General features: G+C 40.4%; 2 protein-coding genes across 14 annotated transcripts in view; both read left to right on the forward strand.

Annotated features, from left to right (window-relative positions):
* PHF20L1 (PHD finger protein 20 like 1) overlaps positions 1–12,843 on the forward strand; it is a gene marked incomplete at its 3' end in the record, with an annotated part of 58,303 nt that extends 45,460 nt beyond the window's left edge. For 8 of the 13 annotated variants that reach the window (XM_080610058.1, XM_080610065.1, XM_080610059.1 and 5 more), the window contains 4 exons: positions 1,528–1,723; positions 2,116–2,485; positions 5,984–6,149; positions 7,465–12,843. In XM_080610058.1, the coding sequence (XP_080466184.1) occupies positions 1,528–1,723; positions 2,116–2,485; positions 5,984–6,149; positions 7,465–7,607 (875 nt within the window). The remainder of the gene's footprint in view (positions 1–1,527; positions 1,724–2,115; positions 2,486–5,983; positions 6,150–7,464) is intronic. The other 5 variants (XM_080610064.1, XM_080610066.1, XM_080610070.1 and 2 more) reach the window with 1 other exon arrangement.
* Positions 12,844–18,199: 5,356 nt separating this feature from the next.
* Positions 18,200–21,002, forward strand: part of TG (thyroglobulin) — a gene marked incomplete at both ends in the record, with an annotated part of 151,375 nt that continues 148,572 nt past the window's right edge. Inside the window, 3 exons of the mRNA XM_080611803.1 lie at positions 18,200–18,266; positions 19,820–19,928; positions 20,815–20,912. Of these exons, the coding sequence (XP_080467929.1) occupies positions 18,200–18,266; positions 19,820–19,928; positions 20,815–20,912 (274 nt within the window). The remainder of the gene's footprint in view (positions 18,267–19,819; positions 19,929–20,814; positions 20,913–21,002) is intronic.

The following is a 21,002-nucleotide window of genomic DNA, read 5'->3' on the forward strand; positions in this document are numbered from 1 at the left end:
TCTGGTTTAGAATTATGTTGTCCATAAACCCATTTTTCCTAACAGTTACTTGGAGAAAAAGAGTGCAATTTGTCAGGCAGAATACTAATAACTTTCTTCCAATTGATACAAATGCACATTTGTGTCTTCTGGTGAAACATCCAACAGTCCAGATGTCTCTAAAGGGCAGCGAGACTACATTCCAAAATTTACTTTTGTTCTGAATTTAGGAAATGAAATCTGAAAGCTGTTTGCAGAGTGTAAAATAGCACAGTTCTGATTCGTCATTTCTGAGATGAAAATTGAGAAAATAGAGCTGGAAAGATGTGACTTTTCCATTTGCCCCAGTCTGAATCTAAAAGAATGGTGTAGAGTGTTGTTTGATAGTTGTGTGTGGTGTACTCTTTGAGCAGTCAAGCTTTTTCTTATTAAAACCAACTAATTTGTCTTGTGTTCTTTCCCTGCGCTGTACTAGGTACTTCGTTATCCCCTGCTATGCAGAAACTGCATCCCTAATTTTTATCTTCTCTCCCTTCCTAACCATTACTTCTTTTCTTTCTATGTCAGGAGAAAAAGGTCATTCACAATGTCAGTATTTTAAAGTGTATTGGGATAATGGGCAGAAAGGAGATAGACAGGGTATTCTCCTGAAAGGTATGAAGGGCTTCCGTCAACCCATTCTTTGTTCTCTGTATGATGATAGTCTGAAATGAAATTGAGTGTACCATTTTGCAGTCACTCTGTCAGGGTTGCTCATTGTAAACAATAGCATTGGAATAGTTAGCATTATACATCTTGAGTTTTGGTTTTTTGGTTTTGCTGGTTTTGGTTTTTTAAATGGCTACTAAGTTACTATAGAAGCAGTGGCTAAATACTCATTGATGCCTGTTGGGTTAAGACTACGGATGTTGCCATAGCATGGGAGACCAAGAGGTGCACTTACATCAATACCCTGTCTAGTAGGGTCTGGTAAAAAGGCACCTCAAAGTAAAATGCAAGACCAGTGCTGGCGGATAACTTTGAAATGTCTGCTTTTCATGCAGCCTTCTCCTGGCTTCTAATAGGTAGATAATGATTTCAGTATTGAAAGAAACTTTCTGTTTTGGATATGTCCATATAAAATCTGCTCTCTTAACATTTTCTTGGTAACTTAGTTTTCTTTTTTTTTTTTTTTTAAAGTCAGTTGCAGTAGTTAGATAAATAAAATGCCAATTTAAACCATTTTTTTTGTGAGTTAGATTGCTCTTAGCACAGCTCTTGGCATCCTGTACTTTGATTGGAGAGGTGATGAGATTTTATTTTCGAATGCCATTTAGAGAGGACTTAAGATTTCAGGTTTATTTTTTGGTTTTATAAGATTTAAAGAGCTTCCTCTTAATCCATGGAAACTGAATTTTAATGTATTAATAACAACATCTTGAATCATTCTTTCATGTATGTTAGGAGACGTTTAGGAGAGTAAAGCATGTAATTATAGCACTCTAGTTATTTAAGACTAGTTCTGCTGTGGCTTTAGATGGCCCTCAATTTGTTTCTTGCTTACCCCAGGTCAGAGGTGGAGTGCCAAATATCTTTATGATAAAGAGTGGCTAAACAATGGACACATGTGTGGATTATCATTTCTGAAAGAGAACTACTCTCATCTTAATGCCAAAAAGATCGTGTCAACGCATCACCTACTGGCAGATGTATATGGTGTAACTGAAATATTGCATGGACTGCAACTGAAGATTGGGATATTAAAGTAAGTATCAGTGCAGGGTTTATTGTCTATCTTTATGCATTTAGGTAGCAGAGACTACCATTATTCCATATGTAATAAGCTCTCACATTAAAGTTCTTTCTTGTGTAATAGTTTAGGTACTTTAAGTGCAAGATGTAGAGTACCCTCAGCTTGAGTGAGAGTTGTGTTCAGCACGGTGTATTAGGATTATTAGTGATGTTTTTAATTACTATTTTTTAATAGTCAATTTGGTGTTAAAGAGACATTCTGGATTTATTCTAAATTGATAAGTGACCTAGGAATACCTACATGTTTGATAATGGTGCTTACCGATAGCTGTGATCTTTTAGCAGAAGCGGACACTTAATAGTTCATTCTCTATAATTTGCCTTTTTTCCTCCCCTTTGTTCCAGAAATAAGCATCACCCAGACCTTCATCTCTGGGCTTATTCAGGGACACGAAAAGAACAAGAGCAAATAACTGTTGGGGTAGAGAAAAAATCGGTGACTTTGCCAGATGCTGTTAATCCAACTGAAAGGACATGTCGCAGTCAAAACCATAAGGAGCCACCCAGTATACCCCAGAAGATGGAAGAAACGTACATCACAAGTGAGCACAGTTACCAAAAACCGCAGAGTTTTAGTCAAGACTGCAAAGCAGTCGCTGACCCTATGAGCTCAGATGATGAAGATACAAGTAGTTTTGATGAAGATCAGGAATTTCACACAGAGAATAAAAACTGTTTACAATATTCTTTTAAAGATGGTGGCATGCATGAGCAGGTAAGTATCATTCTTCCTCTGGGAAGTTTCTTAGTTGGAAAAATATGCTCAAGGTGATAAAACTCAAGCACGTACAAGTATTTAGAAACTTTAATTGCCAGAAGTCAACATATTCTGTCAAGTAAGTCAGCAGAAATCATTAAAAGCAGAAAGCTGGATCACGGGAATAGTTTCAGGTGAAGTATACCCATTTCAGCTGGTGAATGAAATGTGAAATATGGTTAAAGTATTGCCTATGTTAAAACTGTTTATACTCAATTCACTGGTTGTGGGGAGTGGTGTGGAACTCCTATGCTTAAAATGCAGGATCTTGGAACAGAACTTACGTGGTTTTTGCAAGGTGAGGGAAATGGAACAGGCTTCTTTTTTCCTTCTCAATTCTGCTTTCTGTATTTTGGGCTCCTGTTGTTTGTTAAACTACGACTTTTATTATTATTGTACTGTATTCTTTTAATAACAACACTATCTACAGTTATGTCCACAAGGAGTGACGAACAAATTTCACTTTGTGTACCTTCTTTTGAGCCTTTTATATTGTGTATTTCTTAAACATTTCACAGGTTTTTAGTCAGGATTGTATTTGGCTATTTAAACATCTCAGGTTGCATTAATGGTTTAAATCCATTGCTGAATCAAAAAGGTCTGAAACTTGTTAGTCTGGTTCTAGTGAAGAGTTCTCTTTGAGCAAAAACCCAAAGTGAAGCAATCCTTTCTGTTTTCTGCAATGCCAACTGTGTGAGAATAAATCACCCAACTTATTCTCCTTTTGAAGTATAATTTCTGGTGTGGAAGAAATGAGTAAGACATGTCTCTTAATTTGAAATGTGGCGGGTAAGTTATGTAGTCTGAATGGGAAATTTTGGCTTATTCTAGATAGGAATAATTTTGTATGCTAAATTGCATGATTATAGTTTGTATAGTAAGGTGACTTGCAGCAGTGTGAAATAGACTTCCCTTCCAACAGTAGCTTAAATTGTCATTATAAATAGTATCAATTCATCTAGAATTAAAAGTAAATATATGTGAGCAGTGAAGCAAAACTAATGTTTTCTTCAGAGACTAAAGCAGATATCTAAAAAGGTGTGTGCTCTCTGTTATAAACCAAGAGGAGACCTGTTTTTGGGTAGTATCAGAGTATTCTTTTCTTAGTTCTCCTTGTTGTCAGTAGTCAGCCTTGATACCTGAAATGAGGCTTTCTGTCTAGAGTTATTATCTATTTAAAAGCACTCCTTGGTTTTTGCATAAACCTGCTTGTACATACCTTAAAACCAAGAGGACACTGAGATTGAAGTGCCATTTTTTTACATGAAATAAGTTCTCTGTAAGGTGCCTTCTTCACCTCTCCCTGTCAAAGTTTTGGTGTAGGGGCTTTGGTTCCTCCTTCTAGCATCCTGCAAAGTCTTAAATGTTCTGCTGTTTGATACTGTTTTGTCCTAACCTAATCTACAGTTCTGCTACATATCCTCTTGTATAAACAGTGTTCAGATTGACTATTATCAAGTTCCTTTTTGGACTGCTCCTCACTTAAAATTACACTTTGTTTCCTTGTTCTTGCTTCTGAAAGAATGAGCCTTCCCCATCTGAACCTCACATTTCTTTCTTTCTTCACAAGCTGGATCCTGTATTCTGCTTCTCTTACTAGCCCTGCCACCACCTCTGATTGCCTACACTGATCTTTAGAGGAGGACCTATTTGACCTTGTGATTTTGTTGCTTTTCTCAAGGAGCATTTACTAGCCGTTTGAATAAATACAGAGGTCATTAAAAGGGGGGGTGTGGGGTGTGTGTGTGGAATCTTTTATGATGTTATTTAGATGTTACTTAGCTTTAAGATTTTCTTCAACAGTGCAGTGGGCATCTAAAAGATTCACCGAACCAGATGATATAGTTTAGTGTGAGGTGTCCCTGCCCATGGCAGGGGGGTTGGAACTGGATGATCTTAAGGTCCTTTCCAACCCTAACTATTCTATGATCTTGGTTTTAGAATGATGCACTTGGGTCCTCATACAGCACTGGAAAATTGGCATTCGCTTCTTATGCTTTTAGGAAGGGTCTGAATGTTGTAAGAAGTAGGGCATCTGTTATTTATGTTGGAATTACCCTTTGTAAGATTATTAACAGTTTGAATAGTGAAGACATTGTGGGGGCAAACCTGATGTCTTGAGAGAAGAAAGATTTTTACTGGAAAGGTTGTAGAATTTAGTCTTCATATGACTTTTCAAATCTCTGTGATAGACAACTTTAACTCCTTTAATGCATGTTTTGAGTTTTGACAGTACTTGTCCTCCAGTACTATGAGAAAATCCTCCAGATTTTCTTATAAAGCTGCCAGCATTGGCCCAAGTTTGACCTGGTTTTGTTTTTTTTTTCTAGGAGATTTTAAAAATCTTTTTGATGGGTTTTGGTTTTTTTTCTTAATAACTAACATAAAATCTATCAGTCCCTATTTTCTTCTTCCCCTCTTTTCTCACTCTTCCTATTATTGACAGAAAGAAGAAATGTTTTAAGAATAAAATGGTGTTAAGTGTGTTGTTATGAGGTGTGGAAAAAGAAATTAGCTGAGCACTTTATCAGAGAAGTGTATTAATACAGTAAAATAAACTTCTTATTCTGGCATTTGCCATGAACCGACGTTGTGAGCACACATAGCCAGCATTCTGGTTCCTAAAATAGAATCGTAAATAGTGAAAAAACATCAGCTCTGAAATCACAGTAGATAGAAAATGGAAACTGTGAATCCTGCTAATTAAGGGAGATACTGAACATTTAAACTCATTAAATCTGGTATATTTCCTTTGGTCGTTTTCATTAGCTGAAATGCCAAATACAGAAAGATGAGGAACTTGCTATAAGGATGCTAATTAATTAAGAGCAGTTAATCTTCCTCAGAGACTCTGTTTGCATAACTCTGCGTATTATTGCCCTTGTAACTAACCCCAGGCGTTTTCAGTTCTGACCCAGACTTGTGCTTGCAACTTACATGGAACCATAGCAATGGTAGGAAGAGAAGTCTTTTGTCTTAATCAACAAATAGAATGGCCAGCAAAATAGTGACTTTTGCCATCTTGGATATTAATGCATTTTAGGCATATTTTTCTTCTTTCTCTAGAAACAAACCTTAGGGTTTTGCATATTTTTGGTGAACCGGTTCAATTTAGATTTCATTATTTAACTCATGCTTTATATAAAAAAAGCACAGAAATGCAGTCTGTCTTGCTGTATTAAAGTGCTTAAGCTGGTAAACTTTACCTCTTGCCTTGCTCCTCCAGTGCTATATGTACTCCTTTGTATGGAATTTGCATTTTGTTTGGTTTAGTCTATTGCTGTATCATGGTACATGGCTTTTTGACTATGCTTTTTGTCAAGTAGACAGAAGTACAATTCTAAACCAGCATAGTTTGTTGTGTGACAAGTGTTCAAATCAACACCTGAAAGCAAAGCGAACATAAACCAAACCTTCTTAAATGGCAATTTTTTTCTTTCTGTTGCTCCTATGAAGAAGAATTCTGCTGAAGGAAACACTGTATTTGTTTGTAATGAAAGAAAAGGCTCAGAAGAACAAGTGGACACACATCTTCAATGGCAGCTAAATCTCCTTACCCATATCGAGAATGTACAGAATGAAGTCACCAGCAGAATGGACCTGATTGAAAAAGAAGTTGATGGTAACTGCCTTGCTAGATACTTGTTAATACACCTGTGACAGCATCTTTTTGATAGCCACTGTGTTGTGTGATCTGAGGCACTGAGGATGGATTTTTAAGTATTGCGTTCAAATTTGGGTACCAAAATGATAATCAGAGCCTGCAGCCACACAGCCTTCCACAAGTTTTGAATGCCCAATAAAGTAGCTTAAGCACTTAGAACCCCTGAAAGTTTAGCTTAAGTTTGTGATATTAGATAGAATTCAAGAAGCTGAGATAACTTTTCTAATCTTTATCCAGATATAGATGCTAAAGTTGATGGATTTTTCTACGCCTGGTTTGGTTTTGGCCTGATTGTTCTAGCAATTGACAATATTTAGGGATAGAGGTGTGTTCATTCTGCCTTCAGCTTTGCTTTGCTATATATCAGTAAGACAAATCAGGCTTCATGAAAAACCTTCTGTGGAATTGTAGCACAGGAGTAAATATTGCAGCACCATTTACATTACAGTTTACTCACCAGTCATAGAATTAAGAATGAGGCAAGCTTTTAGTCTACTCATAGGAGTCCTTAATTATCTTTTGATAAATAAAATTGTCTTATTTCTATCTACAGTTTTACTTTCAGTATTCCTGCTAATACTAGGCAGTATTTCTAAGCTAAGAGGGCTGACCTTTTCCCTTCTGTCTCTACAAGCATAGAAATTCCTTGAAATCATTTGTTGAAGATTGGAAAACCATTCTGTAATCTGGACCTTGTAAACAGGAGCCTGTTAAAGTGACAGAAGCCTTGTGTTTAAGGATTGTGTTTTCTGTTGCAGAACTGTCATAGCTAGATCATTATGAACTGAGGTTTCTTTTATGTGTGTGAATCATAGATTGTTAGCTACAAGTATAATTTGCTCCTAGTACCTTTTTGTAGTAACAATCAAATCAGAAGATACGTTTGGAGTGTTCAAGTGAAGTGTTGGAATTAGTTGGTGTTTCATGGAATTGTTTGTGTGGGAAGGGACCTTAAAGCTCATCCAGTTCCAAACCCCTGCCATGGGCAAGGACACCTTCCACTAGACCAGGTTGCTCCAAACCCCATCCAACCTGGCCTTGAACACTGTCAGGGATGGGGCAGCCACAGCTTCTGTGGGCAACCTGTGCCAGTGCCTCACCACCCTCACAGTGAAGAACTTCTTCCTTGTATCTGATACCTTCTTTTAAGCAAAAATCACAGCCTCAGTATATTTTCCCTTCTTACAAGAGACAGAGTAAGAAAGAGAAGTTTAATTTGTATGAAAGCTGTTTTTTGAAGACTTATTCTGATCTTCTTCTTTTCCTTCTGTAGTTTTAGAAAGCTGGCTTGATTTCACTGGAGAACTGGAACCACCAGATCCTCTGGCAAGATTGCCTCAGCTCAAGCGACGGATCAAACAGCTCTTAATTGACATGGGGAAAGTACAGCAAATAGCGACACTTTGCTCTGTATGACAAAAGGAAGAATAAAGAAATAAAAATAGGATCTTTACGGTGAATTTTCTTACTAGCCACAAGACTGACAGGAAGTCAGCAAAAAGCTGAGCATTATCTGGTTCTTTGCTGATAAGTAGCCTGAAGCTTTAGAGAGGGGAATTTAGAGTAAGGAATCTCTTGTATTGGAAATCTGAATATGCAATGTCCAAACTTCAAAATGTAATATATTTCATACCTAAAAATGCTGATATGATTTGAACATGATAAACAAGAAAATCACCCCCCCCCCCCCCCCCCCCCCAAGGAAGTTCGGCAAACAAAAACTCGGTGAAGAACAACACTACTGTTTGGAAACCTTTGGCAAAAAAATCTAACTTAGCAGAATCCAGCTGACTAGATATTCTTGGGAACTGCTTTTTTAATGAATTCCTTTTGTCTTGCTAGTGAAAGGCAGACACAGAGAGATCTGTATCCTCTCTACAAGGGAAGTTTTTAGATTATTTCCTTCTCTCATGAATGTTCAGGAAAGCAAACATGTTAACTTTGATTTTTTTGAAAGAAACTACTTATCATGGTCTCCTTTTTAAACTATTTTTTTAAATAGGAATCCTTAGTACAGCACCCTTAGGCTCCTTTCAAACATAAGTGGCAAATAGTGGTCAGATGTGCCAAATAATACTTAAAACCACTGGGATGAGAATTTGGTTATGACTTACATGAAGGTTTTTTCCAAAGTCCTATTCGGTGCCAGCAATCCATCCAAAATTGTATCTAGTTTATGGTTTTTTATGTTCTATTGCAGTGTTCAGGGTTCGAGGTACAGTTTTCGTCCTGGGTAAGCTCTGTTCTGGTGTTGGCCCTCTGAAACTTTACCATCCTCAGCTGGGATGAGGAATGACAAGAGCAGCAAATCTGGCTGTGGCTAGGAATATGCTAAACCACTAGAATAAATGTCACGAAATGAAACCTTTCAGCTTCAGTGAATGAAATGTCATGAAACCAAAGGCAACCTACTTGCTCTGTTAGCTCTTGCTGGATTTTGAGCCCAGGACTTCCTCTGTGCTTCTAAGTTGCCGCTGTACCCAGTGCTACACACACATTTGTATGTGTATGTATATGTGTATAGCTACACATGTACATATATACATACTCTCTACATTTATATCTGCACATGTCTAGTTTTGTTACAATAGGCTCTAAGAACTGGTGGTTAACAGGAAATGTTACCTTTTAACAAGCAGTTTCTAAAAATGAAAATAATGTATGTACAGCTTTTGAAATTTGTAAAATAGACTGTTAAAAGGAGGCTATTTAACTGGTGACATTAAGATACTTGAACATTTTATGCCTCACGTCTGTTTATCAGTTCTAGTTATCTGTATAAATGCATTTTAGAACCGATAGACAGTAAACTTGAATTTACCTTTTGATAAAGAGTACAAGCCACTGTACATTCAAAAAACTATTTAAATTTGCAAACACACTGTTCTATATGTAAGGTACTGTATGTAAAACTGTTTATTAAAACTATTCTGCATACTCTCCATTTTCCACTGTTCTTCCTGATCTGCATACAAATGGAATGATTGTTCTAATGTACAGACCATCAAAAAAAATCTTGGAATACCTTTTGAGGATGCATAACATTGAAATATGTGCCAAAGATGGATTATCTGGGAAAGACTTTGCAGCCAGTGCATTGAACTTTTATGATAGGACCATTATTGAGGAAGCAAGCAGCACGGCTGGTTCATTGCTAAACTAAACCTACCCCAACGTTTCCTGTTTGTCTGTCTTATCTGCAGTGAGTTATCACTATTGATGTCCAAAGCAAAATGCAAACCTCTGTTACAGGGTGGTTGCTATTTGAAAAGTCTTGCCGCATCAAGCTTGTAGGAGACATTGCAGAGCCGCATGGTAACATGGAAGTTAATTATGGAATGATTGGCAACTTCATAATGCAGAAAGAACACAAGAGCTGAGGAGCTGTTGACATTTTTATAGCAACTGTTAATAAATGAAATACTCTGTTATGTACTTGGATGCTTAAATAACTGCTTCAAACAATATGAGTAGTTGAGTGACCTACTTGCTTTGGGATATGTGAGACTTCTATATTATTCACTTGCTGCATAACCTTGAATGTGGTACTGTGTAAGAGAAGTGTAAATCCAGATGAATTACTTTGAAACAAAGTGGAGTGTATTTACAGAATCTATAGAGCATACACTGTAGCAACATTATGCAATGTGTGTGATGTAATATAATTGTAAATGTTACTGAAGGAGGAGGTGGACCCGGAGATTCCAAATGGGAGGATGGAGGTTGCGTTCTTAGTGCAGAAATGAAGGAATGGTATCCTGAAAAGGAAATAATAAGGTTAAAGTTAAAAGTTTGCTGCAAGCTTTAATTTGCCTTCTGTTTGTATTTGTAATGGTCTTTGAATTTACATGAGCCCTCAGGATCCTGCCTTATCGGGATGGACTGTGCTTACAAGAACAAGCAATCTGCCCAGTACTTCTTTTATCTTAATTTCTTATGTAGTCACATATTAGAAGGATCCCTGCAAGCATTCATATCTTCTGAGGCACAATCTCGGTGTCCTTTTGGACCGTGCTGTGATACATCATGTATTGCTTGAATGCTTCGCAGACATCTGAGTTTGCTTTCTCAAACTGTGATGTTAGTCTCTGCCATGTGAACGTTAGTTTTGGCTCCAGATTCTCAAGTATTCGAAGGTTTGGGATGCTTTTGAAGTATTTTCTTCGAACACTTACAAGTCAAGTGCCATACAAATGCTAAGTGTTTTGCACAGAATGGAACCTACAGTTGATTGCTTTGCTCGTGTGCCAGTCAAACCTGATGTGACCTGGTTCAGACCAGTATCGCTTCCAGTCAGCCTTATCAAGAATCTTCTTCCTGTAGGCATCGTTTTCTGTCTTCCTCTGTAAATAAGCCAGGGATCTACACACAGTGTATTTGCAACATCATTTACTGGAGTCCAAATTGCAATCACTTGTGCTATATAATGGAGGCAGACCCACTTGGAGAAATAGTATATGGCAGTGTGAGGAGTGGTTTTGATACATGTATGCAGAAGGGTAACAATTATAAATTTGCAGCCTTCTTTTAACCTACTATAAGTTCTTTATAGCAATAAATAAAAGGGAAATGCCATTGTACAGAAGCCTCTTGTGATTTCACAGGGCTAAATGGCAATCTTGTGGAGCCTTTAAATGCCCAGCTTTTTGCCTGAGGGTTTTTATTCATGGTGGTATCAGGGTGATTTGTTTCAAAGCTGCCTTCCTCTGACTTTACTGTGGGCATCTACGTAGGAATTCTGCATTTTCAGTTGCAGTGATGGCAGTAGGACATCAGTATCCCAGTCATAAATGCAGTCTTGGTGACATGATTGGATGGGCTGCCTATGTTTCAGCTACAAAATGGGAGATACTTCAAGTCATATGGCAGGGAATGGGTTGGAAGATGCTTCCTGCTGACCCTTTTGGGTAGCTGTAGGTTGAGTAGTGCCCGTACTTCGGTATTCTGGCCTTAGATGCATAGGTCTTTGTTCGCTGTAGAGTAATTTGCAGTGGTAGAAGCCTGTTGTCCTCTTTGAATAGTTGAAGATGGGTTGCAGCTTTCTGACAGATTTCAAGTATGTGCTGGGTGGCAAAGAACTGAAACGGTTCTTCCATGGGTGCAGTCTTGTATGGCTGACATCCACCTGTCTCAATTTTGTCTCTGAGCTTCCCCATGTGCTCCTCATCTGTTCTGCATCTTGCATCTGTTTTTCCTTTTGTTCTCCAGCTTTCAGCACTGGCTTCTTCTGTGATGCCTGGAGGGTTTCACTCCTCTGTTCTTGTGCCCAGTTCTTTATGGCTGCTGTGGGAAGCACTCCTAGAGGAAGGTCTCCTCTGTTCTTCTGGCCTTAGCCTTCGGTGTGTGCTATGAGTTGGGTACAGTTGAAGTGTGTGTGCCACAATCAAATGTTCGGATGTTCTTGCTGCTTCCCTTTAGTAGGAGACTCCTGATCTCTTTCTGCTCCAATCTGGCTTCTGACTTAACTGGACTTGAATGACTATGACAGCAAATTTCCTTTGGCACTGCTGGGCTCCAGTACTCCTTACCAAACTGAAGGTAGGGATGTGAAGGAGTCACTCAAACCGCAGTAAAATTAGGAAAGTATGTTGGTGCTTGCAAACCGGAACATTTTTCGTTTGTATTTGAAGGGAAACTACAACTATTTTCTTTGATGAAACTTCAACAGCCACAAAGCAGATCCTGAACTGAACTGGAACTTCATATAAATACCAACAACAAAAGTAAGGGGTGAGAAGGACTCTGCAAACAGGGGCTTCATAGCAAGAAGTGTGCAGTGAGGCTGGCTGGACTACTTTGTCCTGTGGTGGTTCTGTGGAGGTGCTGATGTGTAAAGGAGGTGAATGCAATGATGCCATTCTGTTGCAGTCAGAACCCATCTTTGCCATGCTGGTTTACGACACTGGAACTGTAGGTTTTACTGCTTAGAAGTATTATAGTACATGCACCTTAATTTTGGAGTGCTTATTAAGGCCAGAGGATTAATCCCTTGGAAATGCCCATTGCTATTCTCACATTTTATGAGCTGACCCTGTTGTACTGAGTGTGTATGGCTTTAGGTGATCATTTTACAGAGGATGTTTGAAATGCTTCAGTAATGACTTTTATTATACTGTGTTATGTCCTGGGCACTGGGTGTGGGGGGGTCTGTCTTTAGCAATAAGTATTATACACTATGTGTATATCAGTTTATATATGGAAAATGAGTATGAAGTATGTAATGATGGTGAAAATACACTGCACAAAGAGCAGGTTGTGCATTTGGCAGCCATTCTGCACCAACCTGAGCAGCCCAAATGAAAAATTGGAGACCACATGGAGAAAAGGAACTCCATGGAAAACCATTCAGGAGTGAATTTACCTTTCCATACACACTGGGCCTGTGTGTAAATGGTAGATGAGCCAGCCTTATTCTATTGGATTGAGTAATTAGAGCTAATTCAATTGCTGTTTGCATCCAACAGCAGCCTTCCCTTCTTTAACGCCTCTGTTCAGCTGTAGCCACGTGTCAGTGTATTGTCACTAAACACTCTGAGAGAGGCAGCAGTGCACTATTATTATATCTTCTGTGAGAGAAGCAAAATACTTTCTCCTGTGATTTGTTTTTTACAATAGCAATAATGTTGACTGCATTCTAATACTCACAATAAAGGTCTGTTGAGATTGTTACGTGCCTGGGCTCCCATTCAGTGGACTTCTGTTTTGGTGAGCTGGTGAGTGCTTGTATGTGTCTTAAAACATCAGGGAATCTTCAGTTTCGTTTTTAGCCTCTAGTCGCTAAGTTGTGTGCAGCTGATATGTATTTGTATACATTGGAAAGCTTTGGGGAATCTTCAGTTGTATTTCAGCCTGTAAGCAAATTACGCAGTCAGTAAATTATCTGCAGTACTCACGCACTGTGTGGCAAAGTAATTGGAAGATTTTTCTCTTCCTGAACTGCTTTGGTGTTTAACAGTTTCAGTCAGGGTTTGAGTTCTGGAATGCACTCAGTTGTTAAAAGATGATGTCTTTCAAGGCCAGGTTGGACAGGGCCTGGAGCAACCTGGTCTAGTGGAAGGTGTCCCTGACCGTGGCAGGGGGTTGGAACCAGATGATCTTGAAGGTCTCTTCTAACCCAAACCATTCTATGGTTCTGTGATTCACAGTGGTGGCATCTCACCTAGTGGGCAGACATGTGCCTTCTAAGGGTGTTTCTGGTTTTGTGCCTTTGCGCAATGTCTTTACAAAATAACTTCAGTTTGCTTTGAATTGATTTACTTTAATACTGCCCACAAGCTGTTGTTCAGGACTCTGCTGTAGGAGAAAACAAATAAGCAAGCAATGCTAAGAAAGTTCTTGTGGGCATCCTGCCATCCAGGGTGTAAACCATGAATCATAGAATCATAGAATAGTTAGGGTTGGAAAGGACCTTAAGATCATCCAGTTCCAACGCCCCCGCCATGGGCAGGGACACCCCACACTAAACCATGTCACCCAAGGCCTCATCCAACCTGGCCTTGAACACCGCCAAGGATGGAGCATTCACAATTTCCCTGGGCAACCCATTCCAGTGCCTCACCACCCTGTCAGTAAAGAATTTCTTCCTTATATCCAATCTAAACTTCCTCTGTTTAAGTTTGAACCCGTTACCCCTTGTCCTGTCACTACAGTCCCTCATGAAGAGTCCATCCCCAGCATCCTTGTAGGCCACCTTCAGATACTGGAAGGCTGCTCTGAGGTCTCCACGCAGCCTTCTCTTCTCCAGGCTGAACAGCCCCAACTTTCTCAGCCTGTCTCCATACGGGAGGTGCTCCAGTCCCCTGATCATCCTCGTGGCCCTCCTCTGGACTTGTTCCAACAGTTCCATGTCCTTTTTATGTTGAGGACACCAGAACTGCACACAATACTCCAAGTGAGGTCTCACGAGAGCAGAGTAGAGGGGCAGGATCACTTCCCTCGACCTGCTGGTCATGCTCCTTTTGATGCAGCCCAGGATACGGTTGGCTTTCTGGGCTGCGAGCGCACACTGCAGCCGGCTCATGTTCATTTTCATAAGCATTCATTTTCATGTTCATTTTCATTTCATGAGCAGCAGATGAATGAAACTGGATAGAAGCTGAACGAGTTTACTAATGCAGAGGAATTATGTTCACAGCAAAAATAGATAGCATCATGTAATATAATGGATATAATATAAACATGTAAACTCAAACAAAATTTTAACTCTGAAACAGATAGTTTTATCATTATTGCAGGGTCAGTCTCAGAGATGTCTCTCACATTAAAGATACAAGGCTAAATGCAGATCTTGGAGTAATACACTGAAGCACTTCTTTCTAGTTAGCAGGCTTGTTAAAGAAGAGGTTTCCCGAGTCAGACCAAACATCTGTCCAGTGTCTGTTCTTCAGTAGAAATACAGTGTCAGCATCTGTAAAAGCATCTGATTATGGAAGATCTTTACAAATAGGCCTTTCCCTTAATGTATCTTTCACTTCTGCTAAACTGAGGTTTCCTTCACCAAAATCCTCATAAAGACCATCAGTTTTATCAGTTGCTGACAGGTCTGTGCTCCATGGGCTTCATCTGTCTTTTGTTCACTCATTTCAGCATCAGGTAGCACAGCACAAGAAGTTGTGTTTGCCCTTGAACTTGCTCTCTGACTCCATTGGCTGTACGCTGTTGCCTTCAGTTTGGAGAAGGTGAAGTATTGCATTATCAAAAAGACCAGAAGTGGTTTTGTCCTACCAACACCAGAAGCCTGGCACCCTATTGCTGTCCTTGTGTGACTGGCGGTGTCTTTCCTCAGTGTGTTAGCTTGCTTTTGTCAAACACTGAACTGATCCAGTGTGCACATCTGCCCTTCGTGCCATTGTGGCTTGCAGATCTGGCTTCTGTTTGGGGTTGCAAAACAATCTGCATCCCAGAGGCTGTATGGTCTTCAATGGACAAGTAAGAGAAAAGTCATTTACCTCTCCTAGAAATGGTTCATTTCTGCAGGGACAAAAGGCAAATTCAAACGTTCTTACATGGGCTTCTTTAGGTTCTGTGGTCACCAAAGGCGCTTTGCCAGCTGGTTTATTGAAACACAAACCACTGTGAAGTCCTCTGCCCGCTTTTCTGACCTGGCCAAGTTTAGTGTAGAAGTTACTGTAACTTCCCCATCGATCTTTGAATCTGAAGAACGTGTCATGTCTGAAGTGACTGAAACTTGCATTATCTGCTGGGGCTCTGCTTTTTCCCTAACTATTGTATGATTCTATGATCATCTTTCAATTTTGTATTGCATGAGGACTTCTTAAAACCTAATCAGAGATGGCAAGTTCCTGTCACTATTATTTGTGCCAAAATCAGTCAAAGAAGATTGAGACTAATGGCTCATGGTTAGGAAGAACTGTACCAAGTATAAAATGTAGTTCACCTCTACGTATGTGTAGTAAGTTCCCAACAAATGGTATTAGATAGCATTCTTACATAGTTTTCTTAAAATGTGGGGAGGATTGTCCACTATTGGTGATTCAACAAGAGAAAAGTAGGTTATTGTTTAAAAGTAAGTTAACTGATTGATATAGGCACAATTTGCCAGTGTTTTCAGTTCTTAACACTTTTGCTTCCAATTTGCTGCCTCATTCAAGAGGCTCCCTTAAATCCGCCTGTTAAACTAAGGTTGACTGCTGAGGCTCAAGTTTTATTTGGGCGAGAGCAACTTGCCTGTGAGTACAGGTGTTTGTATATTCATATACAGGAATCATTTACCCTTGGGCTTTTGGATATGTAAAAACTGCAGCTGCACAAACCGTCCTTTCTGCTAAGCAAGTGTGTGCCAGTCTGGAACAATGAATGAATGCTCTGCTTCTCCTTTGAGGTTTGTGATTTCAGTGTTTCATCACACTGACGTTTTTCTTTGCCCCAACAATTACAGTCTCGTTTGAGTGGCTTTTTGCCAGTGTGTACAATAAACAAGCCCCTCATTTCCAGCAGCACAGCAATGAGTGTGAAGACAGGTTTGTTTTAAGGCTGTGTTGGCCCCGGGGACGTTTTCTCCTTTTCCCCCCTTCACCGGTGAGCTAATTGAAGGTATTCGTCCATCTTTTCTCAGGTGCTAAAAATAAAGGTCAATTCAATTGTCACTTCACTGAAGGTTATGAGTCGAGGCTTTCCTTAGTTTGACCAGCCATAAACAAGTGCCTTTTTTAATTCTTTTTAGTCCACGGGCTATTGCATCCCATTGAACTTGCATGTACCAAGATACCCGTCTTGGTTTGACGCACATTTAGGTGTGGTTTAAGTGATGCCAATTGCCAAAAGTCACTTTCTCACTTTGTTTTTTTAAGAGACTTTTAAGACTTGGCTGTTCTTCCCAAGCTGCATAGTTCAGAGGTGGTTTTCTGAGAGATTCTGAAGGAAATAAAAGTAATCTTGGGCATCAACACTATGTAGATGTTGTGGACTTGTCCTTCTTTCTGTTAATAGTAGCCTTTTGGTACCTCTCTTTTTCTGTCTGCCTTGCTCTGTTATCAGCTACTAATGACCTAGCAAAGTATAAGGGAAGTGAATAGCTACCTTAATGAGCTTGCTTCTCATTTGCTGCGCAAGGAACATGAATGGCACTATTTTACTAACTATAGAATATTGGGCTAAATTGGTATCTCTTACATACATCCCCTGGGTATGTGTTTCAGTGCTTTGGAAACATCCTCATACCTGGCAGCACCAACCCTGCCACCCTGGGGAGCCCATGCCATGGGCCTGGGATGTCTGTGGGGGTCAGACACAAACCAGAGACTCTTGAAACATAATTGAGTCACTAATATATGTCATGGTCAAACCTTTCATCCTTCTGGTGCAGCCACACTAGTGCTGATGCTGGCTGTTCTCTGTTTAGTCAGATTCCTTTGCTCTGCATGTATGTTGCCTTACAAATGCTATGCTAATCCAGAAATTCATTTTCTTTCTATGCCTGTTTGATCAGTGCTATTACATGATTTATTGTCTTTATGGCTCTGAAACTTGCCTGGCATCTACACTGGACATTTTCATCATCTTTCCCCAGCTTGGTCTTTCTGCAGACTGTTGGCTTTCCTCAAGGCCATAGTAGGTTGCTTGAAAGTAAAGTCCAGACATAGTCCCACTCATTTTAATAAGGCCTAGTTATGCTAAAGCAAGCTTGTGCTGCTGTTTGGGATAACATTTACTATATGTATCAGACACTGTAGCACTTCAGTGGTCACACAGAAGGATGCTTGGATCACTGATGGCACCAAGATGTGGTCCATAAGAGAGCATCAATAGAGTTGTTTCTGTCTAGTACCCGTGAATCACAAGTGAGAGTGCTGCTGTCACTGGAAGTCAGCTTAAGACCATCCCCTGAGGATGAAGCCCAAGAAGCTAAGCTGCTTCGTGTTGGACACTTGACTCTATTAAAGGGCATGGTGCAAGTGAGAGTAAAACCAGAAGGCAGAATACAATTGACTGACCCTCAGTTCCCTTCATAGACGGGGGCACTGCATCCATCCTCTTTTTCACTTAACAACCACTTTGAGAGTTGTATTTACTCCTAGTGCTGTGGTGTTTGGAGGCCTAGCTCTTGCCTGTCCACTCTCCCGGGCTAAGCTCTCTAAAACACAAAGAAGAGTACTTCCAATACAAACTCTGGCTGCACTTTGATGAGAGCCGGAGCTCCAGCCAGGGTCACATCAATAGACCCAATGTACGTGTAGATTTAACTAAGTCCCCCCCATCACCCCTGTGCCTGCTGTTGTTTATCTCCTCCCAGTGACTGGGCTCAGCAGTGCTCCCTGGAGCGGGGATGAGGACTGGCTGAGGAGCACCTCGAGGGCTGTTCCAGGTGAAGGGCCTCTTGTGGGTTTCTCAGGAGCATCATATGCGTCACTCGCACTATTTCGTCTCCAGTCCATCAGAGCATAAGTGAGCCCATCCGAGGATGGCTGCTATAAAAAGGCAGGGGAAGGCTATACAGGGTGTGCAGGGCTGTGATGCTCACAAGAGGGATGGAGCTCTCCCATCGCAAGATGAGCTCCATCCCATTTTGCACCCTTCTTTGCTGCTATGTTAGCATAGTAGCAGCCAATATATTTGGTGAGTACTCTTGTTCTGTTCCTTTGTGTGGCTGTGCTCCTGTGATCTTTGTGCTGCTCTGTGTATTATTCTGATGAAGTAATAATGATCTTGAATCTTGTACTCTGCAGCCTTAGCCAGTTATTGTGTGCTGTGCGGACTGAGCTTGTGTTAAATACCAGGCTATAAGGACTTTAAATGGTCAGGATTATCTGATGATTTTGGGTGGAAAGGGAAAAGGTTTTCTGGAAGAACAGGCTGGGCTAGACAAGGACCTTGGGTAAGAAAAAGTGATGCTGCAGGGGTGTGAAGGTCCTAAGATTACATCTTCCGCTTGTACGAGCCATCATCTAATTTAGGCTTTAACCTACTGGATAATCTGATAGCTGTCCTCAGTTCTTTGGTCTGAGTTTGACAGTCCTGCACAACAAGCAATTTGAATCACTCAGTTGATCTCTTAACTCAGATGTGTTTAGTAGACCCTCTGTAGCACTGTACACAGGGATCTACGCACATCCCAGAGCAGCTGGCTCAGAGCTTGAGATGAAAATGATCCTATGTGTGCATGTCTATAGGTGAGCTGACCTAAAATCCCATGAAAATTCTTGCTTGGTCTTAAGGGACACAGTGAAAACTCAAGGGAACAGAACTGATTGAGAGGTGTTAGGTGCACAGGAGCCCTCAGTGCTTAAAGAAGTCCCTAAGTGGCAAATTGATGGAGGCTGAGAAGTATTCAGAATGCTTACATACTTGCATTACTGTGTGTGGTCATGCTCAGACCAAATACTGGATAAAGTATACATTGGTCTAAATTGCTGTAGCTATGGGTTTGCTTGTTTGCTGTGTTCTTATAGAGCTAGTCAGTGGAATTAAGAGCATGAGGTTCATTGGATTTTGAAGATGGGAAAGTGTCAGATCAACTAATACGTTCTATAAAAAAGAACCTACTGAATTTCATCATTCCTCTGAAGCAGCATCCAAATGTGACTTTGAATGCATTAGGGACTGGAGTTGACTGGCTGCTTGCTAGGTGGCTGTAGTGGTTGATATTTGCTCTAGTAAAAATTGAGCAGTGCACCTAATATGAATTATTCTGGTGCTAACTGCTAGACATTGATCCTGTTTTGGTCTTTCATGACCTAAGAAAAAATACCTGTCCTTCGGTGTAGTGACTGACTTAGCTTCAATAAGGAATAAATACTCAGATGTATTAATGGTGATGTGTGTGTTTATGGCTGTTTTGTGGTGATAGGCACAACAAACTCTAAGTAAATTACCCTAGGTTCCAGAAAATGATAACCATACCAGAACAGAGCTGAGAGTAATAAACAGAGCAAAGGGTTCATGAGCATCTCCATCATGTCCTTATCCTGCACCTGGGCAGACGAGTGAGGTGGTTCAGTATCTCCTGTGCTGCCCCATGCAGAAATGCACACAACAATCAATGGGGAAACAACCAGGAGGACCCAGGAGCCTGGAGCTGTTACCATGCAGCATTGGCAATAACAGGGTTTTGATAAGAACAGGCTTGTGGTGAAACCACCCTTACGTGTTTACCTTCTTGCTGCTTTCAGAGTATCAGACAGAATCCCAACCGTTACGTCCATGTGAGCTGCAGAGGGAAAAGGCTTTTTCAGAAGGAGGAGCCTACGTTCCTCAGTGCTCGGAAGATGGCCAGTTCAGGTAACCCATCCCTGCGCTTATTCTGCTGCTATGCAAAGTCACCTTTCGTTGCTAATGAAAGCTTTGCTTTAGCCTCTGTTTTGAGGAGCCTCCACATTGGTGGTGAGGGGTGCAGGAGTCTTGACGTGACTTCATTGAATCATGTTGCAGATCCAGCTTCTCCCGAATGAATTCTGTGTTGCTGGAAGTAATCTCTGGATTTAAAAGTCAATCTAATATTAATAGGTTAATCTTGGCAGCGTTATTTGCATGTTAAATACTTGGTGCAGGTTGTTGTGTACCTGTGCTCTCCTGCACATGCTCATGGGCGCTTGGTCTGTGATCAGTGTGCTGGCTGGTGCAGCTGAGCCAAGTTGACTTGAGATGTTTTCCACTCTGTTGTAAGTGGTACAGTTTGGTTTCCTTCCAAAGGCAGTAAAGGAACTAAAAAGCCCATAAAGAGCAGTGATTTAGAGAGCAGCATGTTGTTTGAAGATGCAAGAAGTTGATGAGTTAAAACTGAGTCTGTGTTGGGGAACAGACTGTAATGTTCTCTACTACTATCTTACTATTGTTGCCTATGGTGGGGAGCCTTGACCGTTCTAGATTTGACCTAGAAAATATCCCAACGTATATGGTAAATCTCAAATACTGAGAACCTGGATTCTATCCAACCTGCTTGCTTCTGACTTCAAATCACTTACCTGCAATTCCTTCACACAATTACTAGAATTAAGAACTCCCATTAGGTAAAGTCACTAGGAACACAGCCCTTTCTGATTCCGTTATTAGCAGTGTTAAAGTACTTGAACTTGTTTGGCTTGCTTTATGTTTTTGTTAATGTCCTATACTGACTCAGGACTCTGTCACTAGCAAAGTAAAATGTGTTGCTTGTGATCTCCTTCAGGACTGTACAGTGCAGTAGGAATGGTCTTTCCTGTTGGTGTGTGGATGAGAATGGCATTGAGGTAGCTGGTAGCAAACAGAGCGGATATCCCATATCTTGTAAGTCACAAGCTTCTATTTTTGTTCAAATTGTGTAAAGAACCATTTAAATCTGCATTTGAACTGCTGAAATCAAGGGCAGGTTAGCCC

Source organism: Psittacula echo (assembly GCF_963264785.1).
Source record: "Psittacula echo genome assembly, chromosome: 2".
NCBI lineage: Eukaryota > Metazoa > Chordata > Aves > Psittaciformes > Psittacidae > Psittacula > Psittacula echo.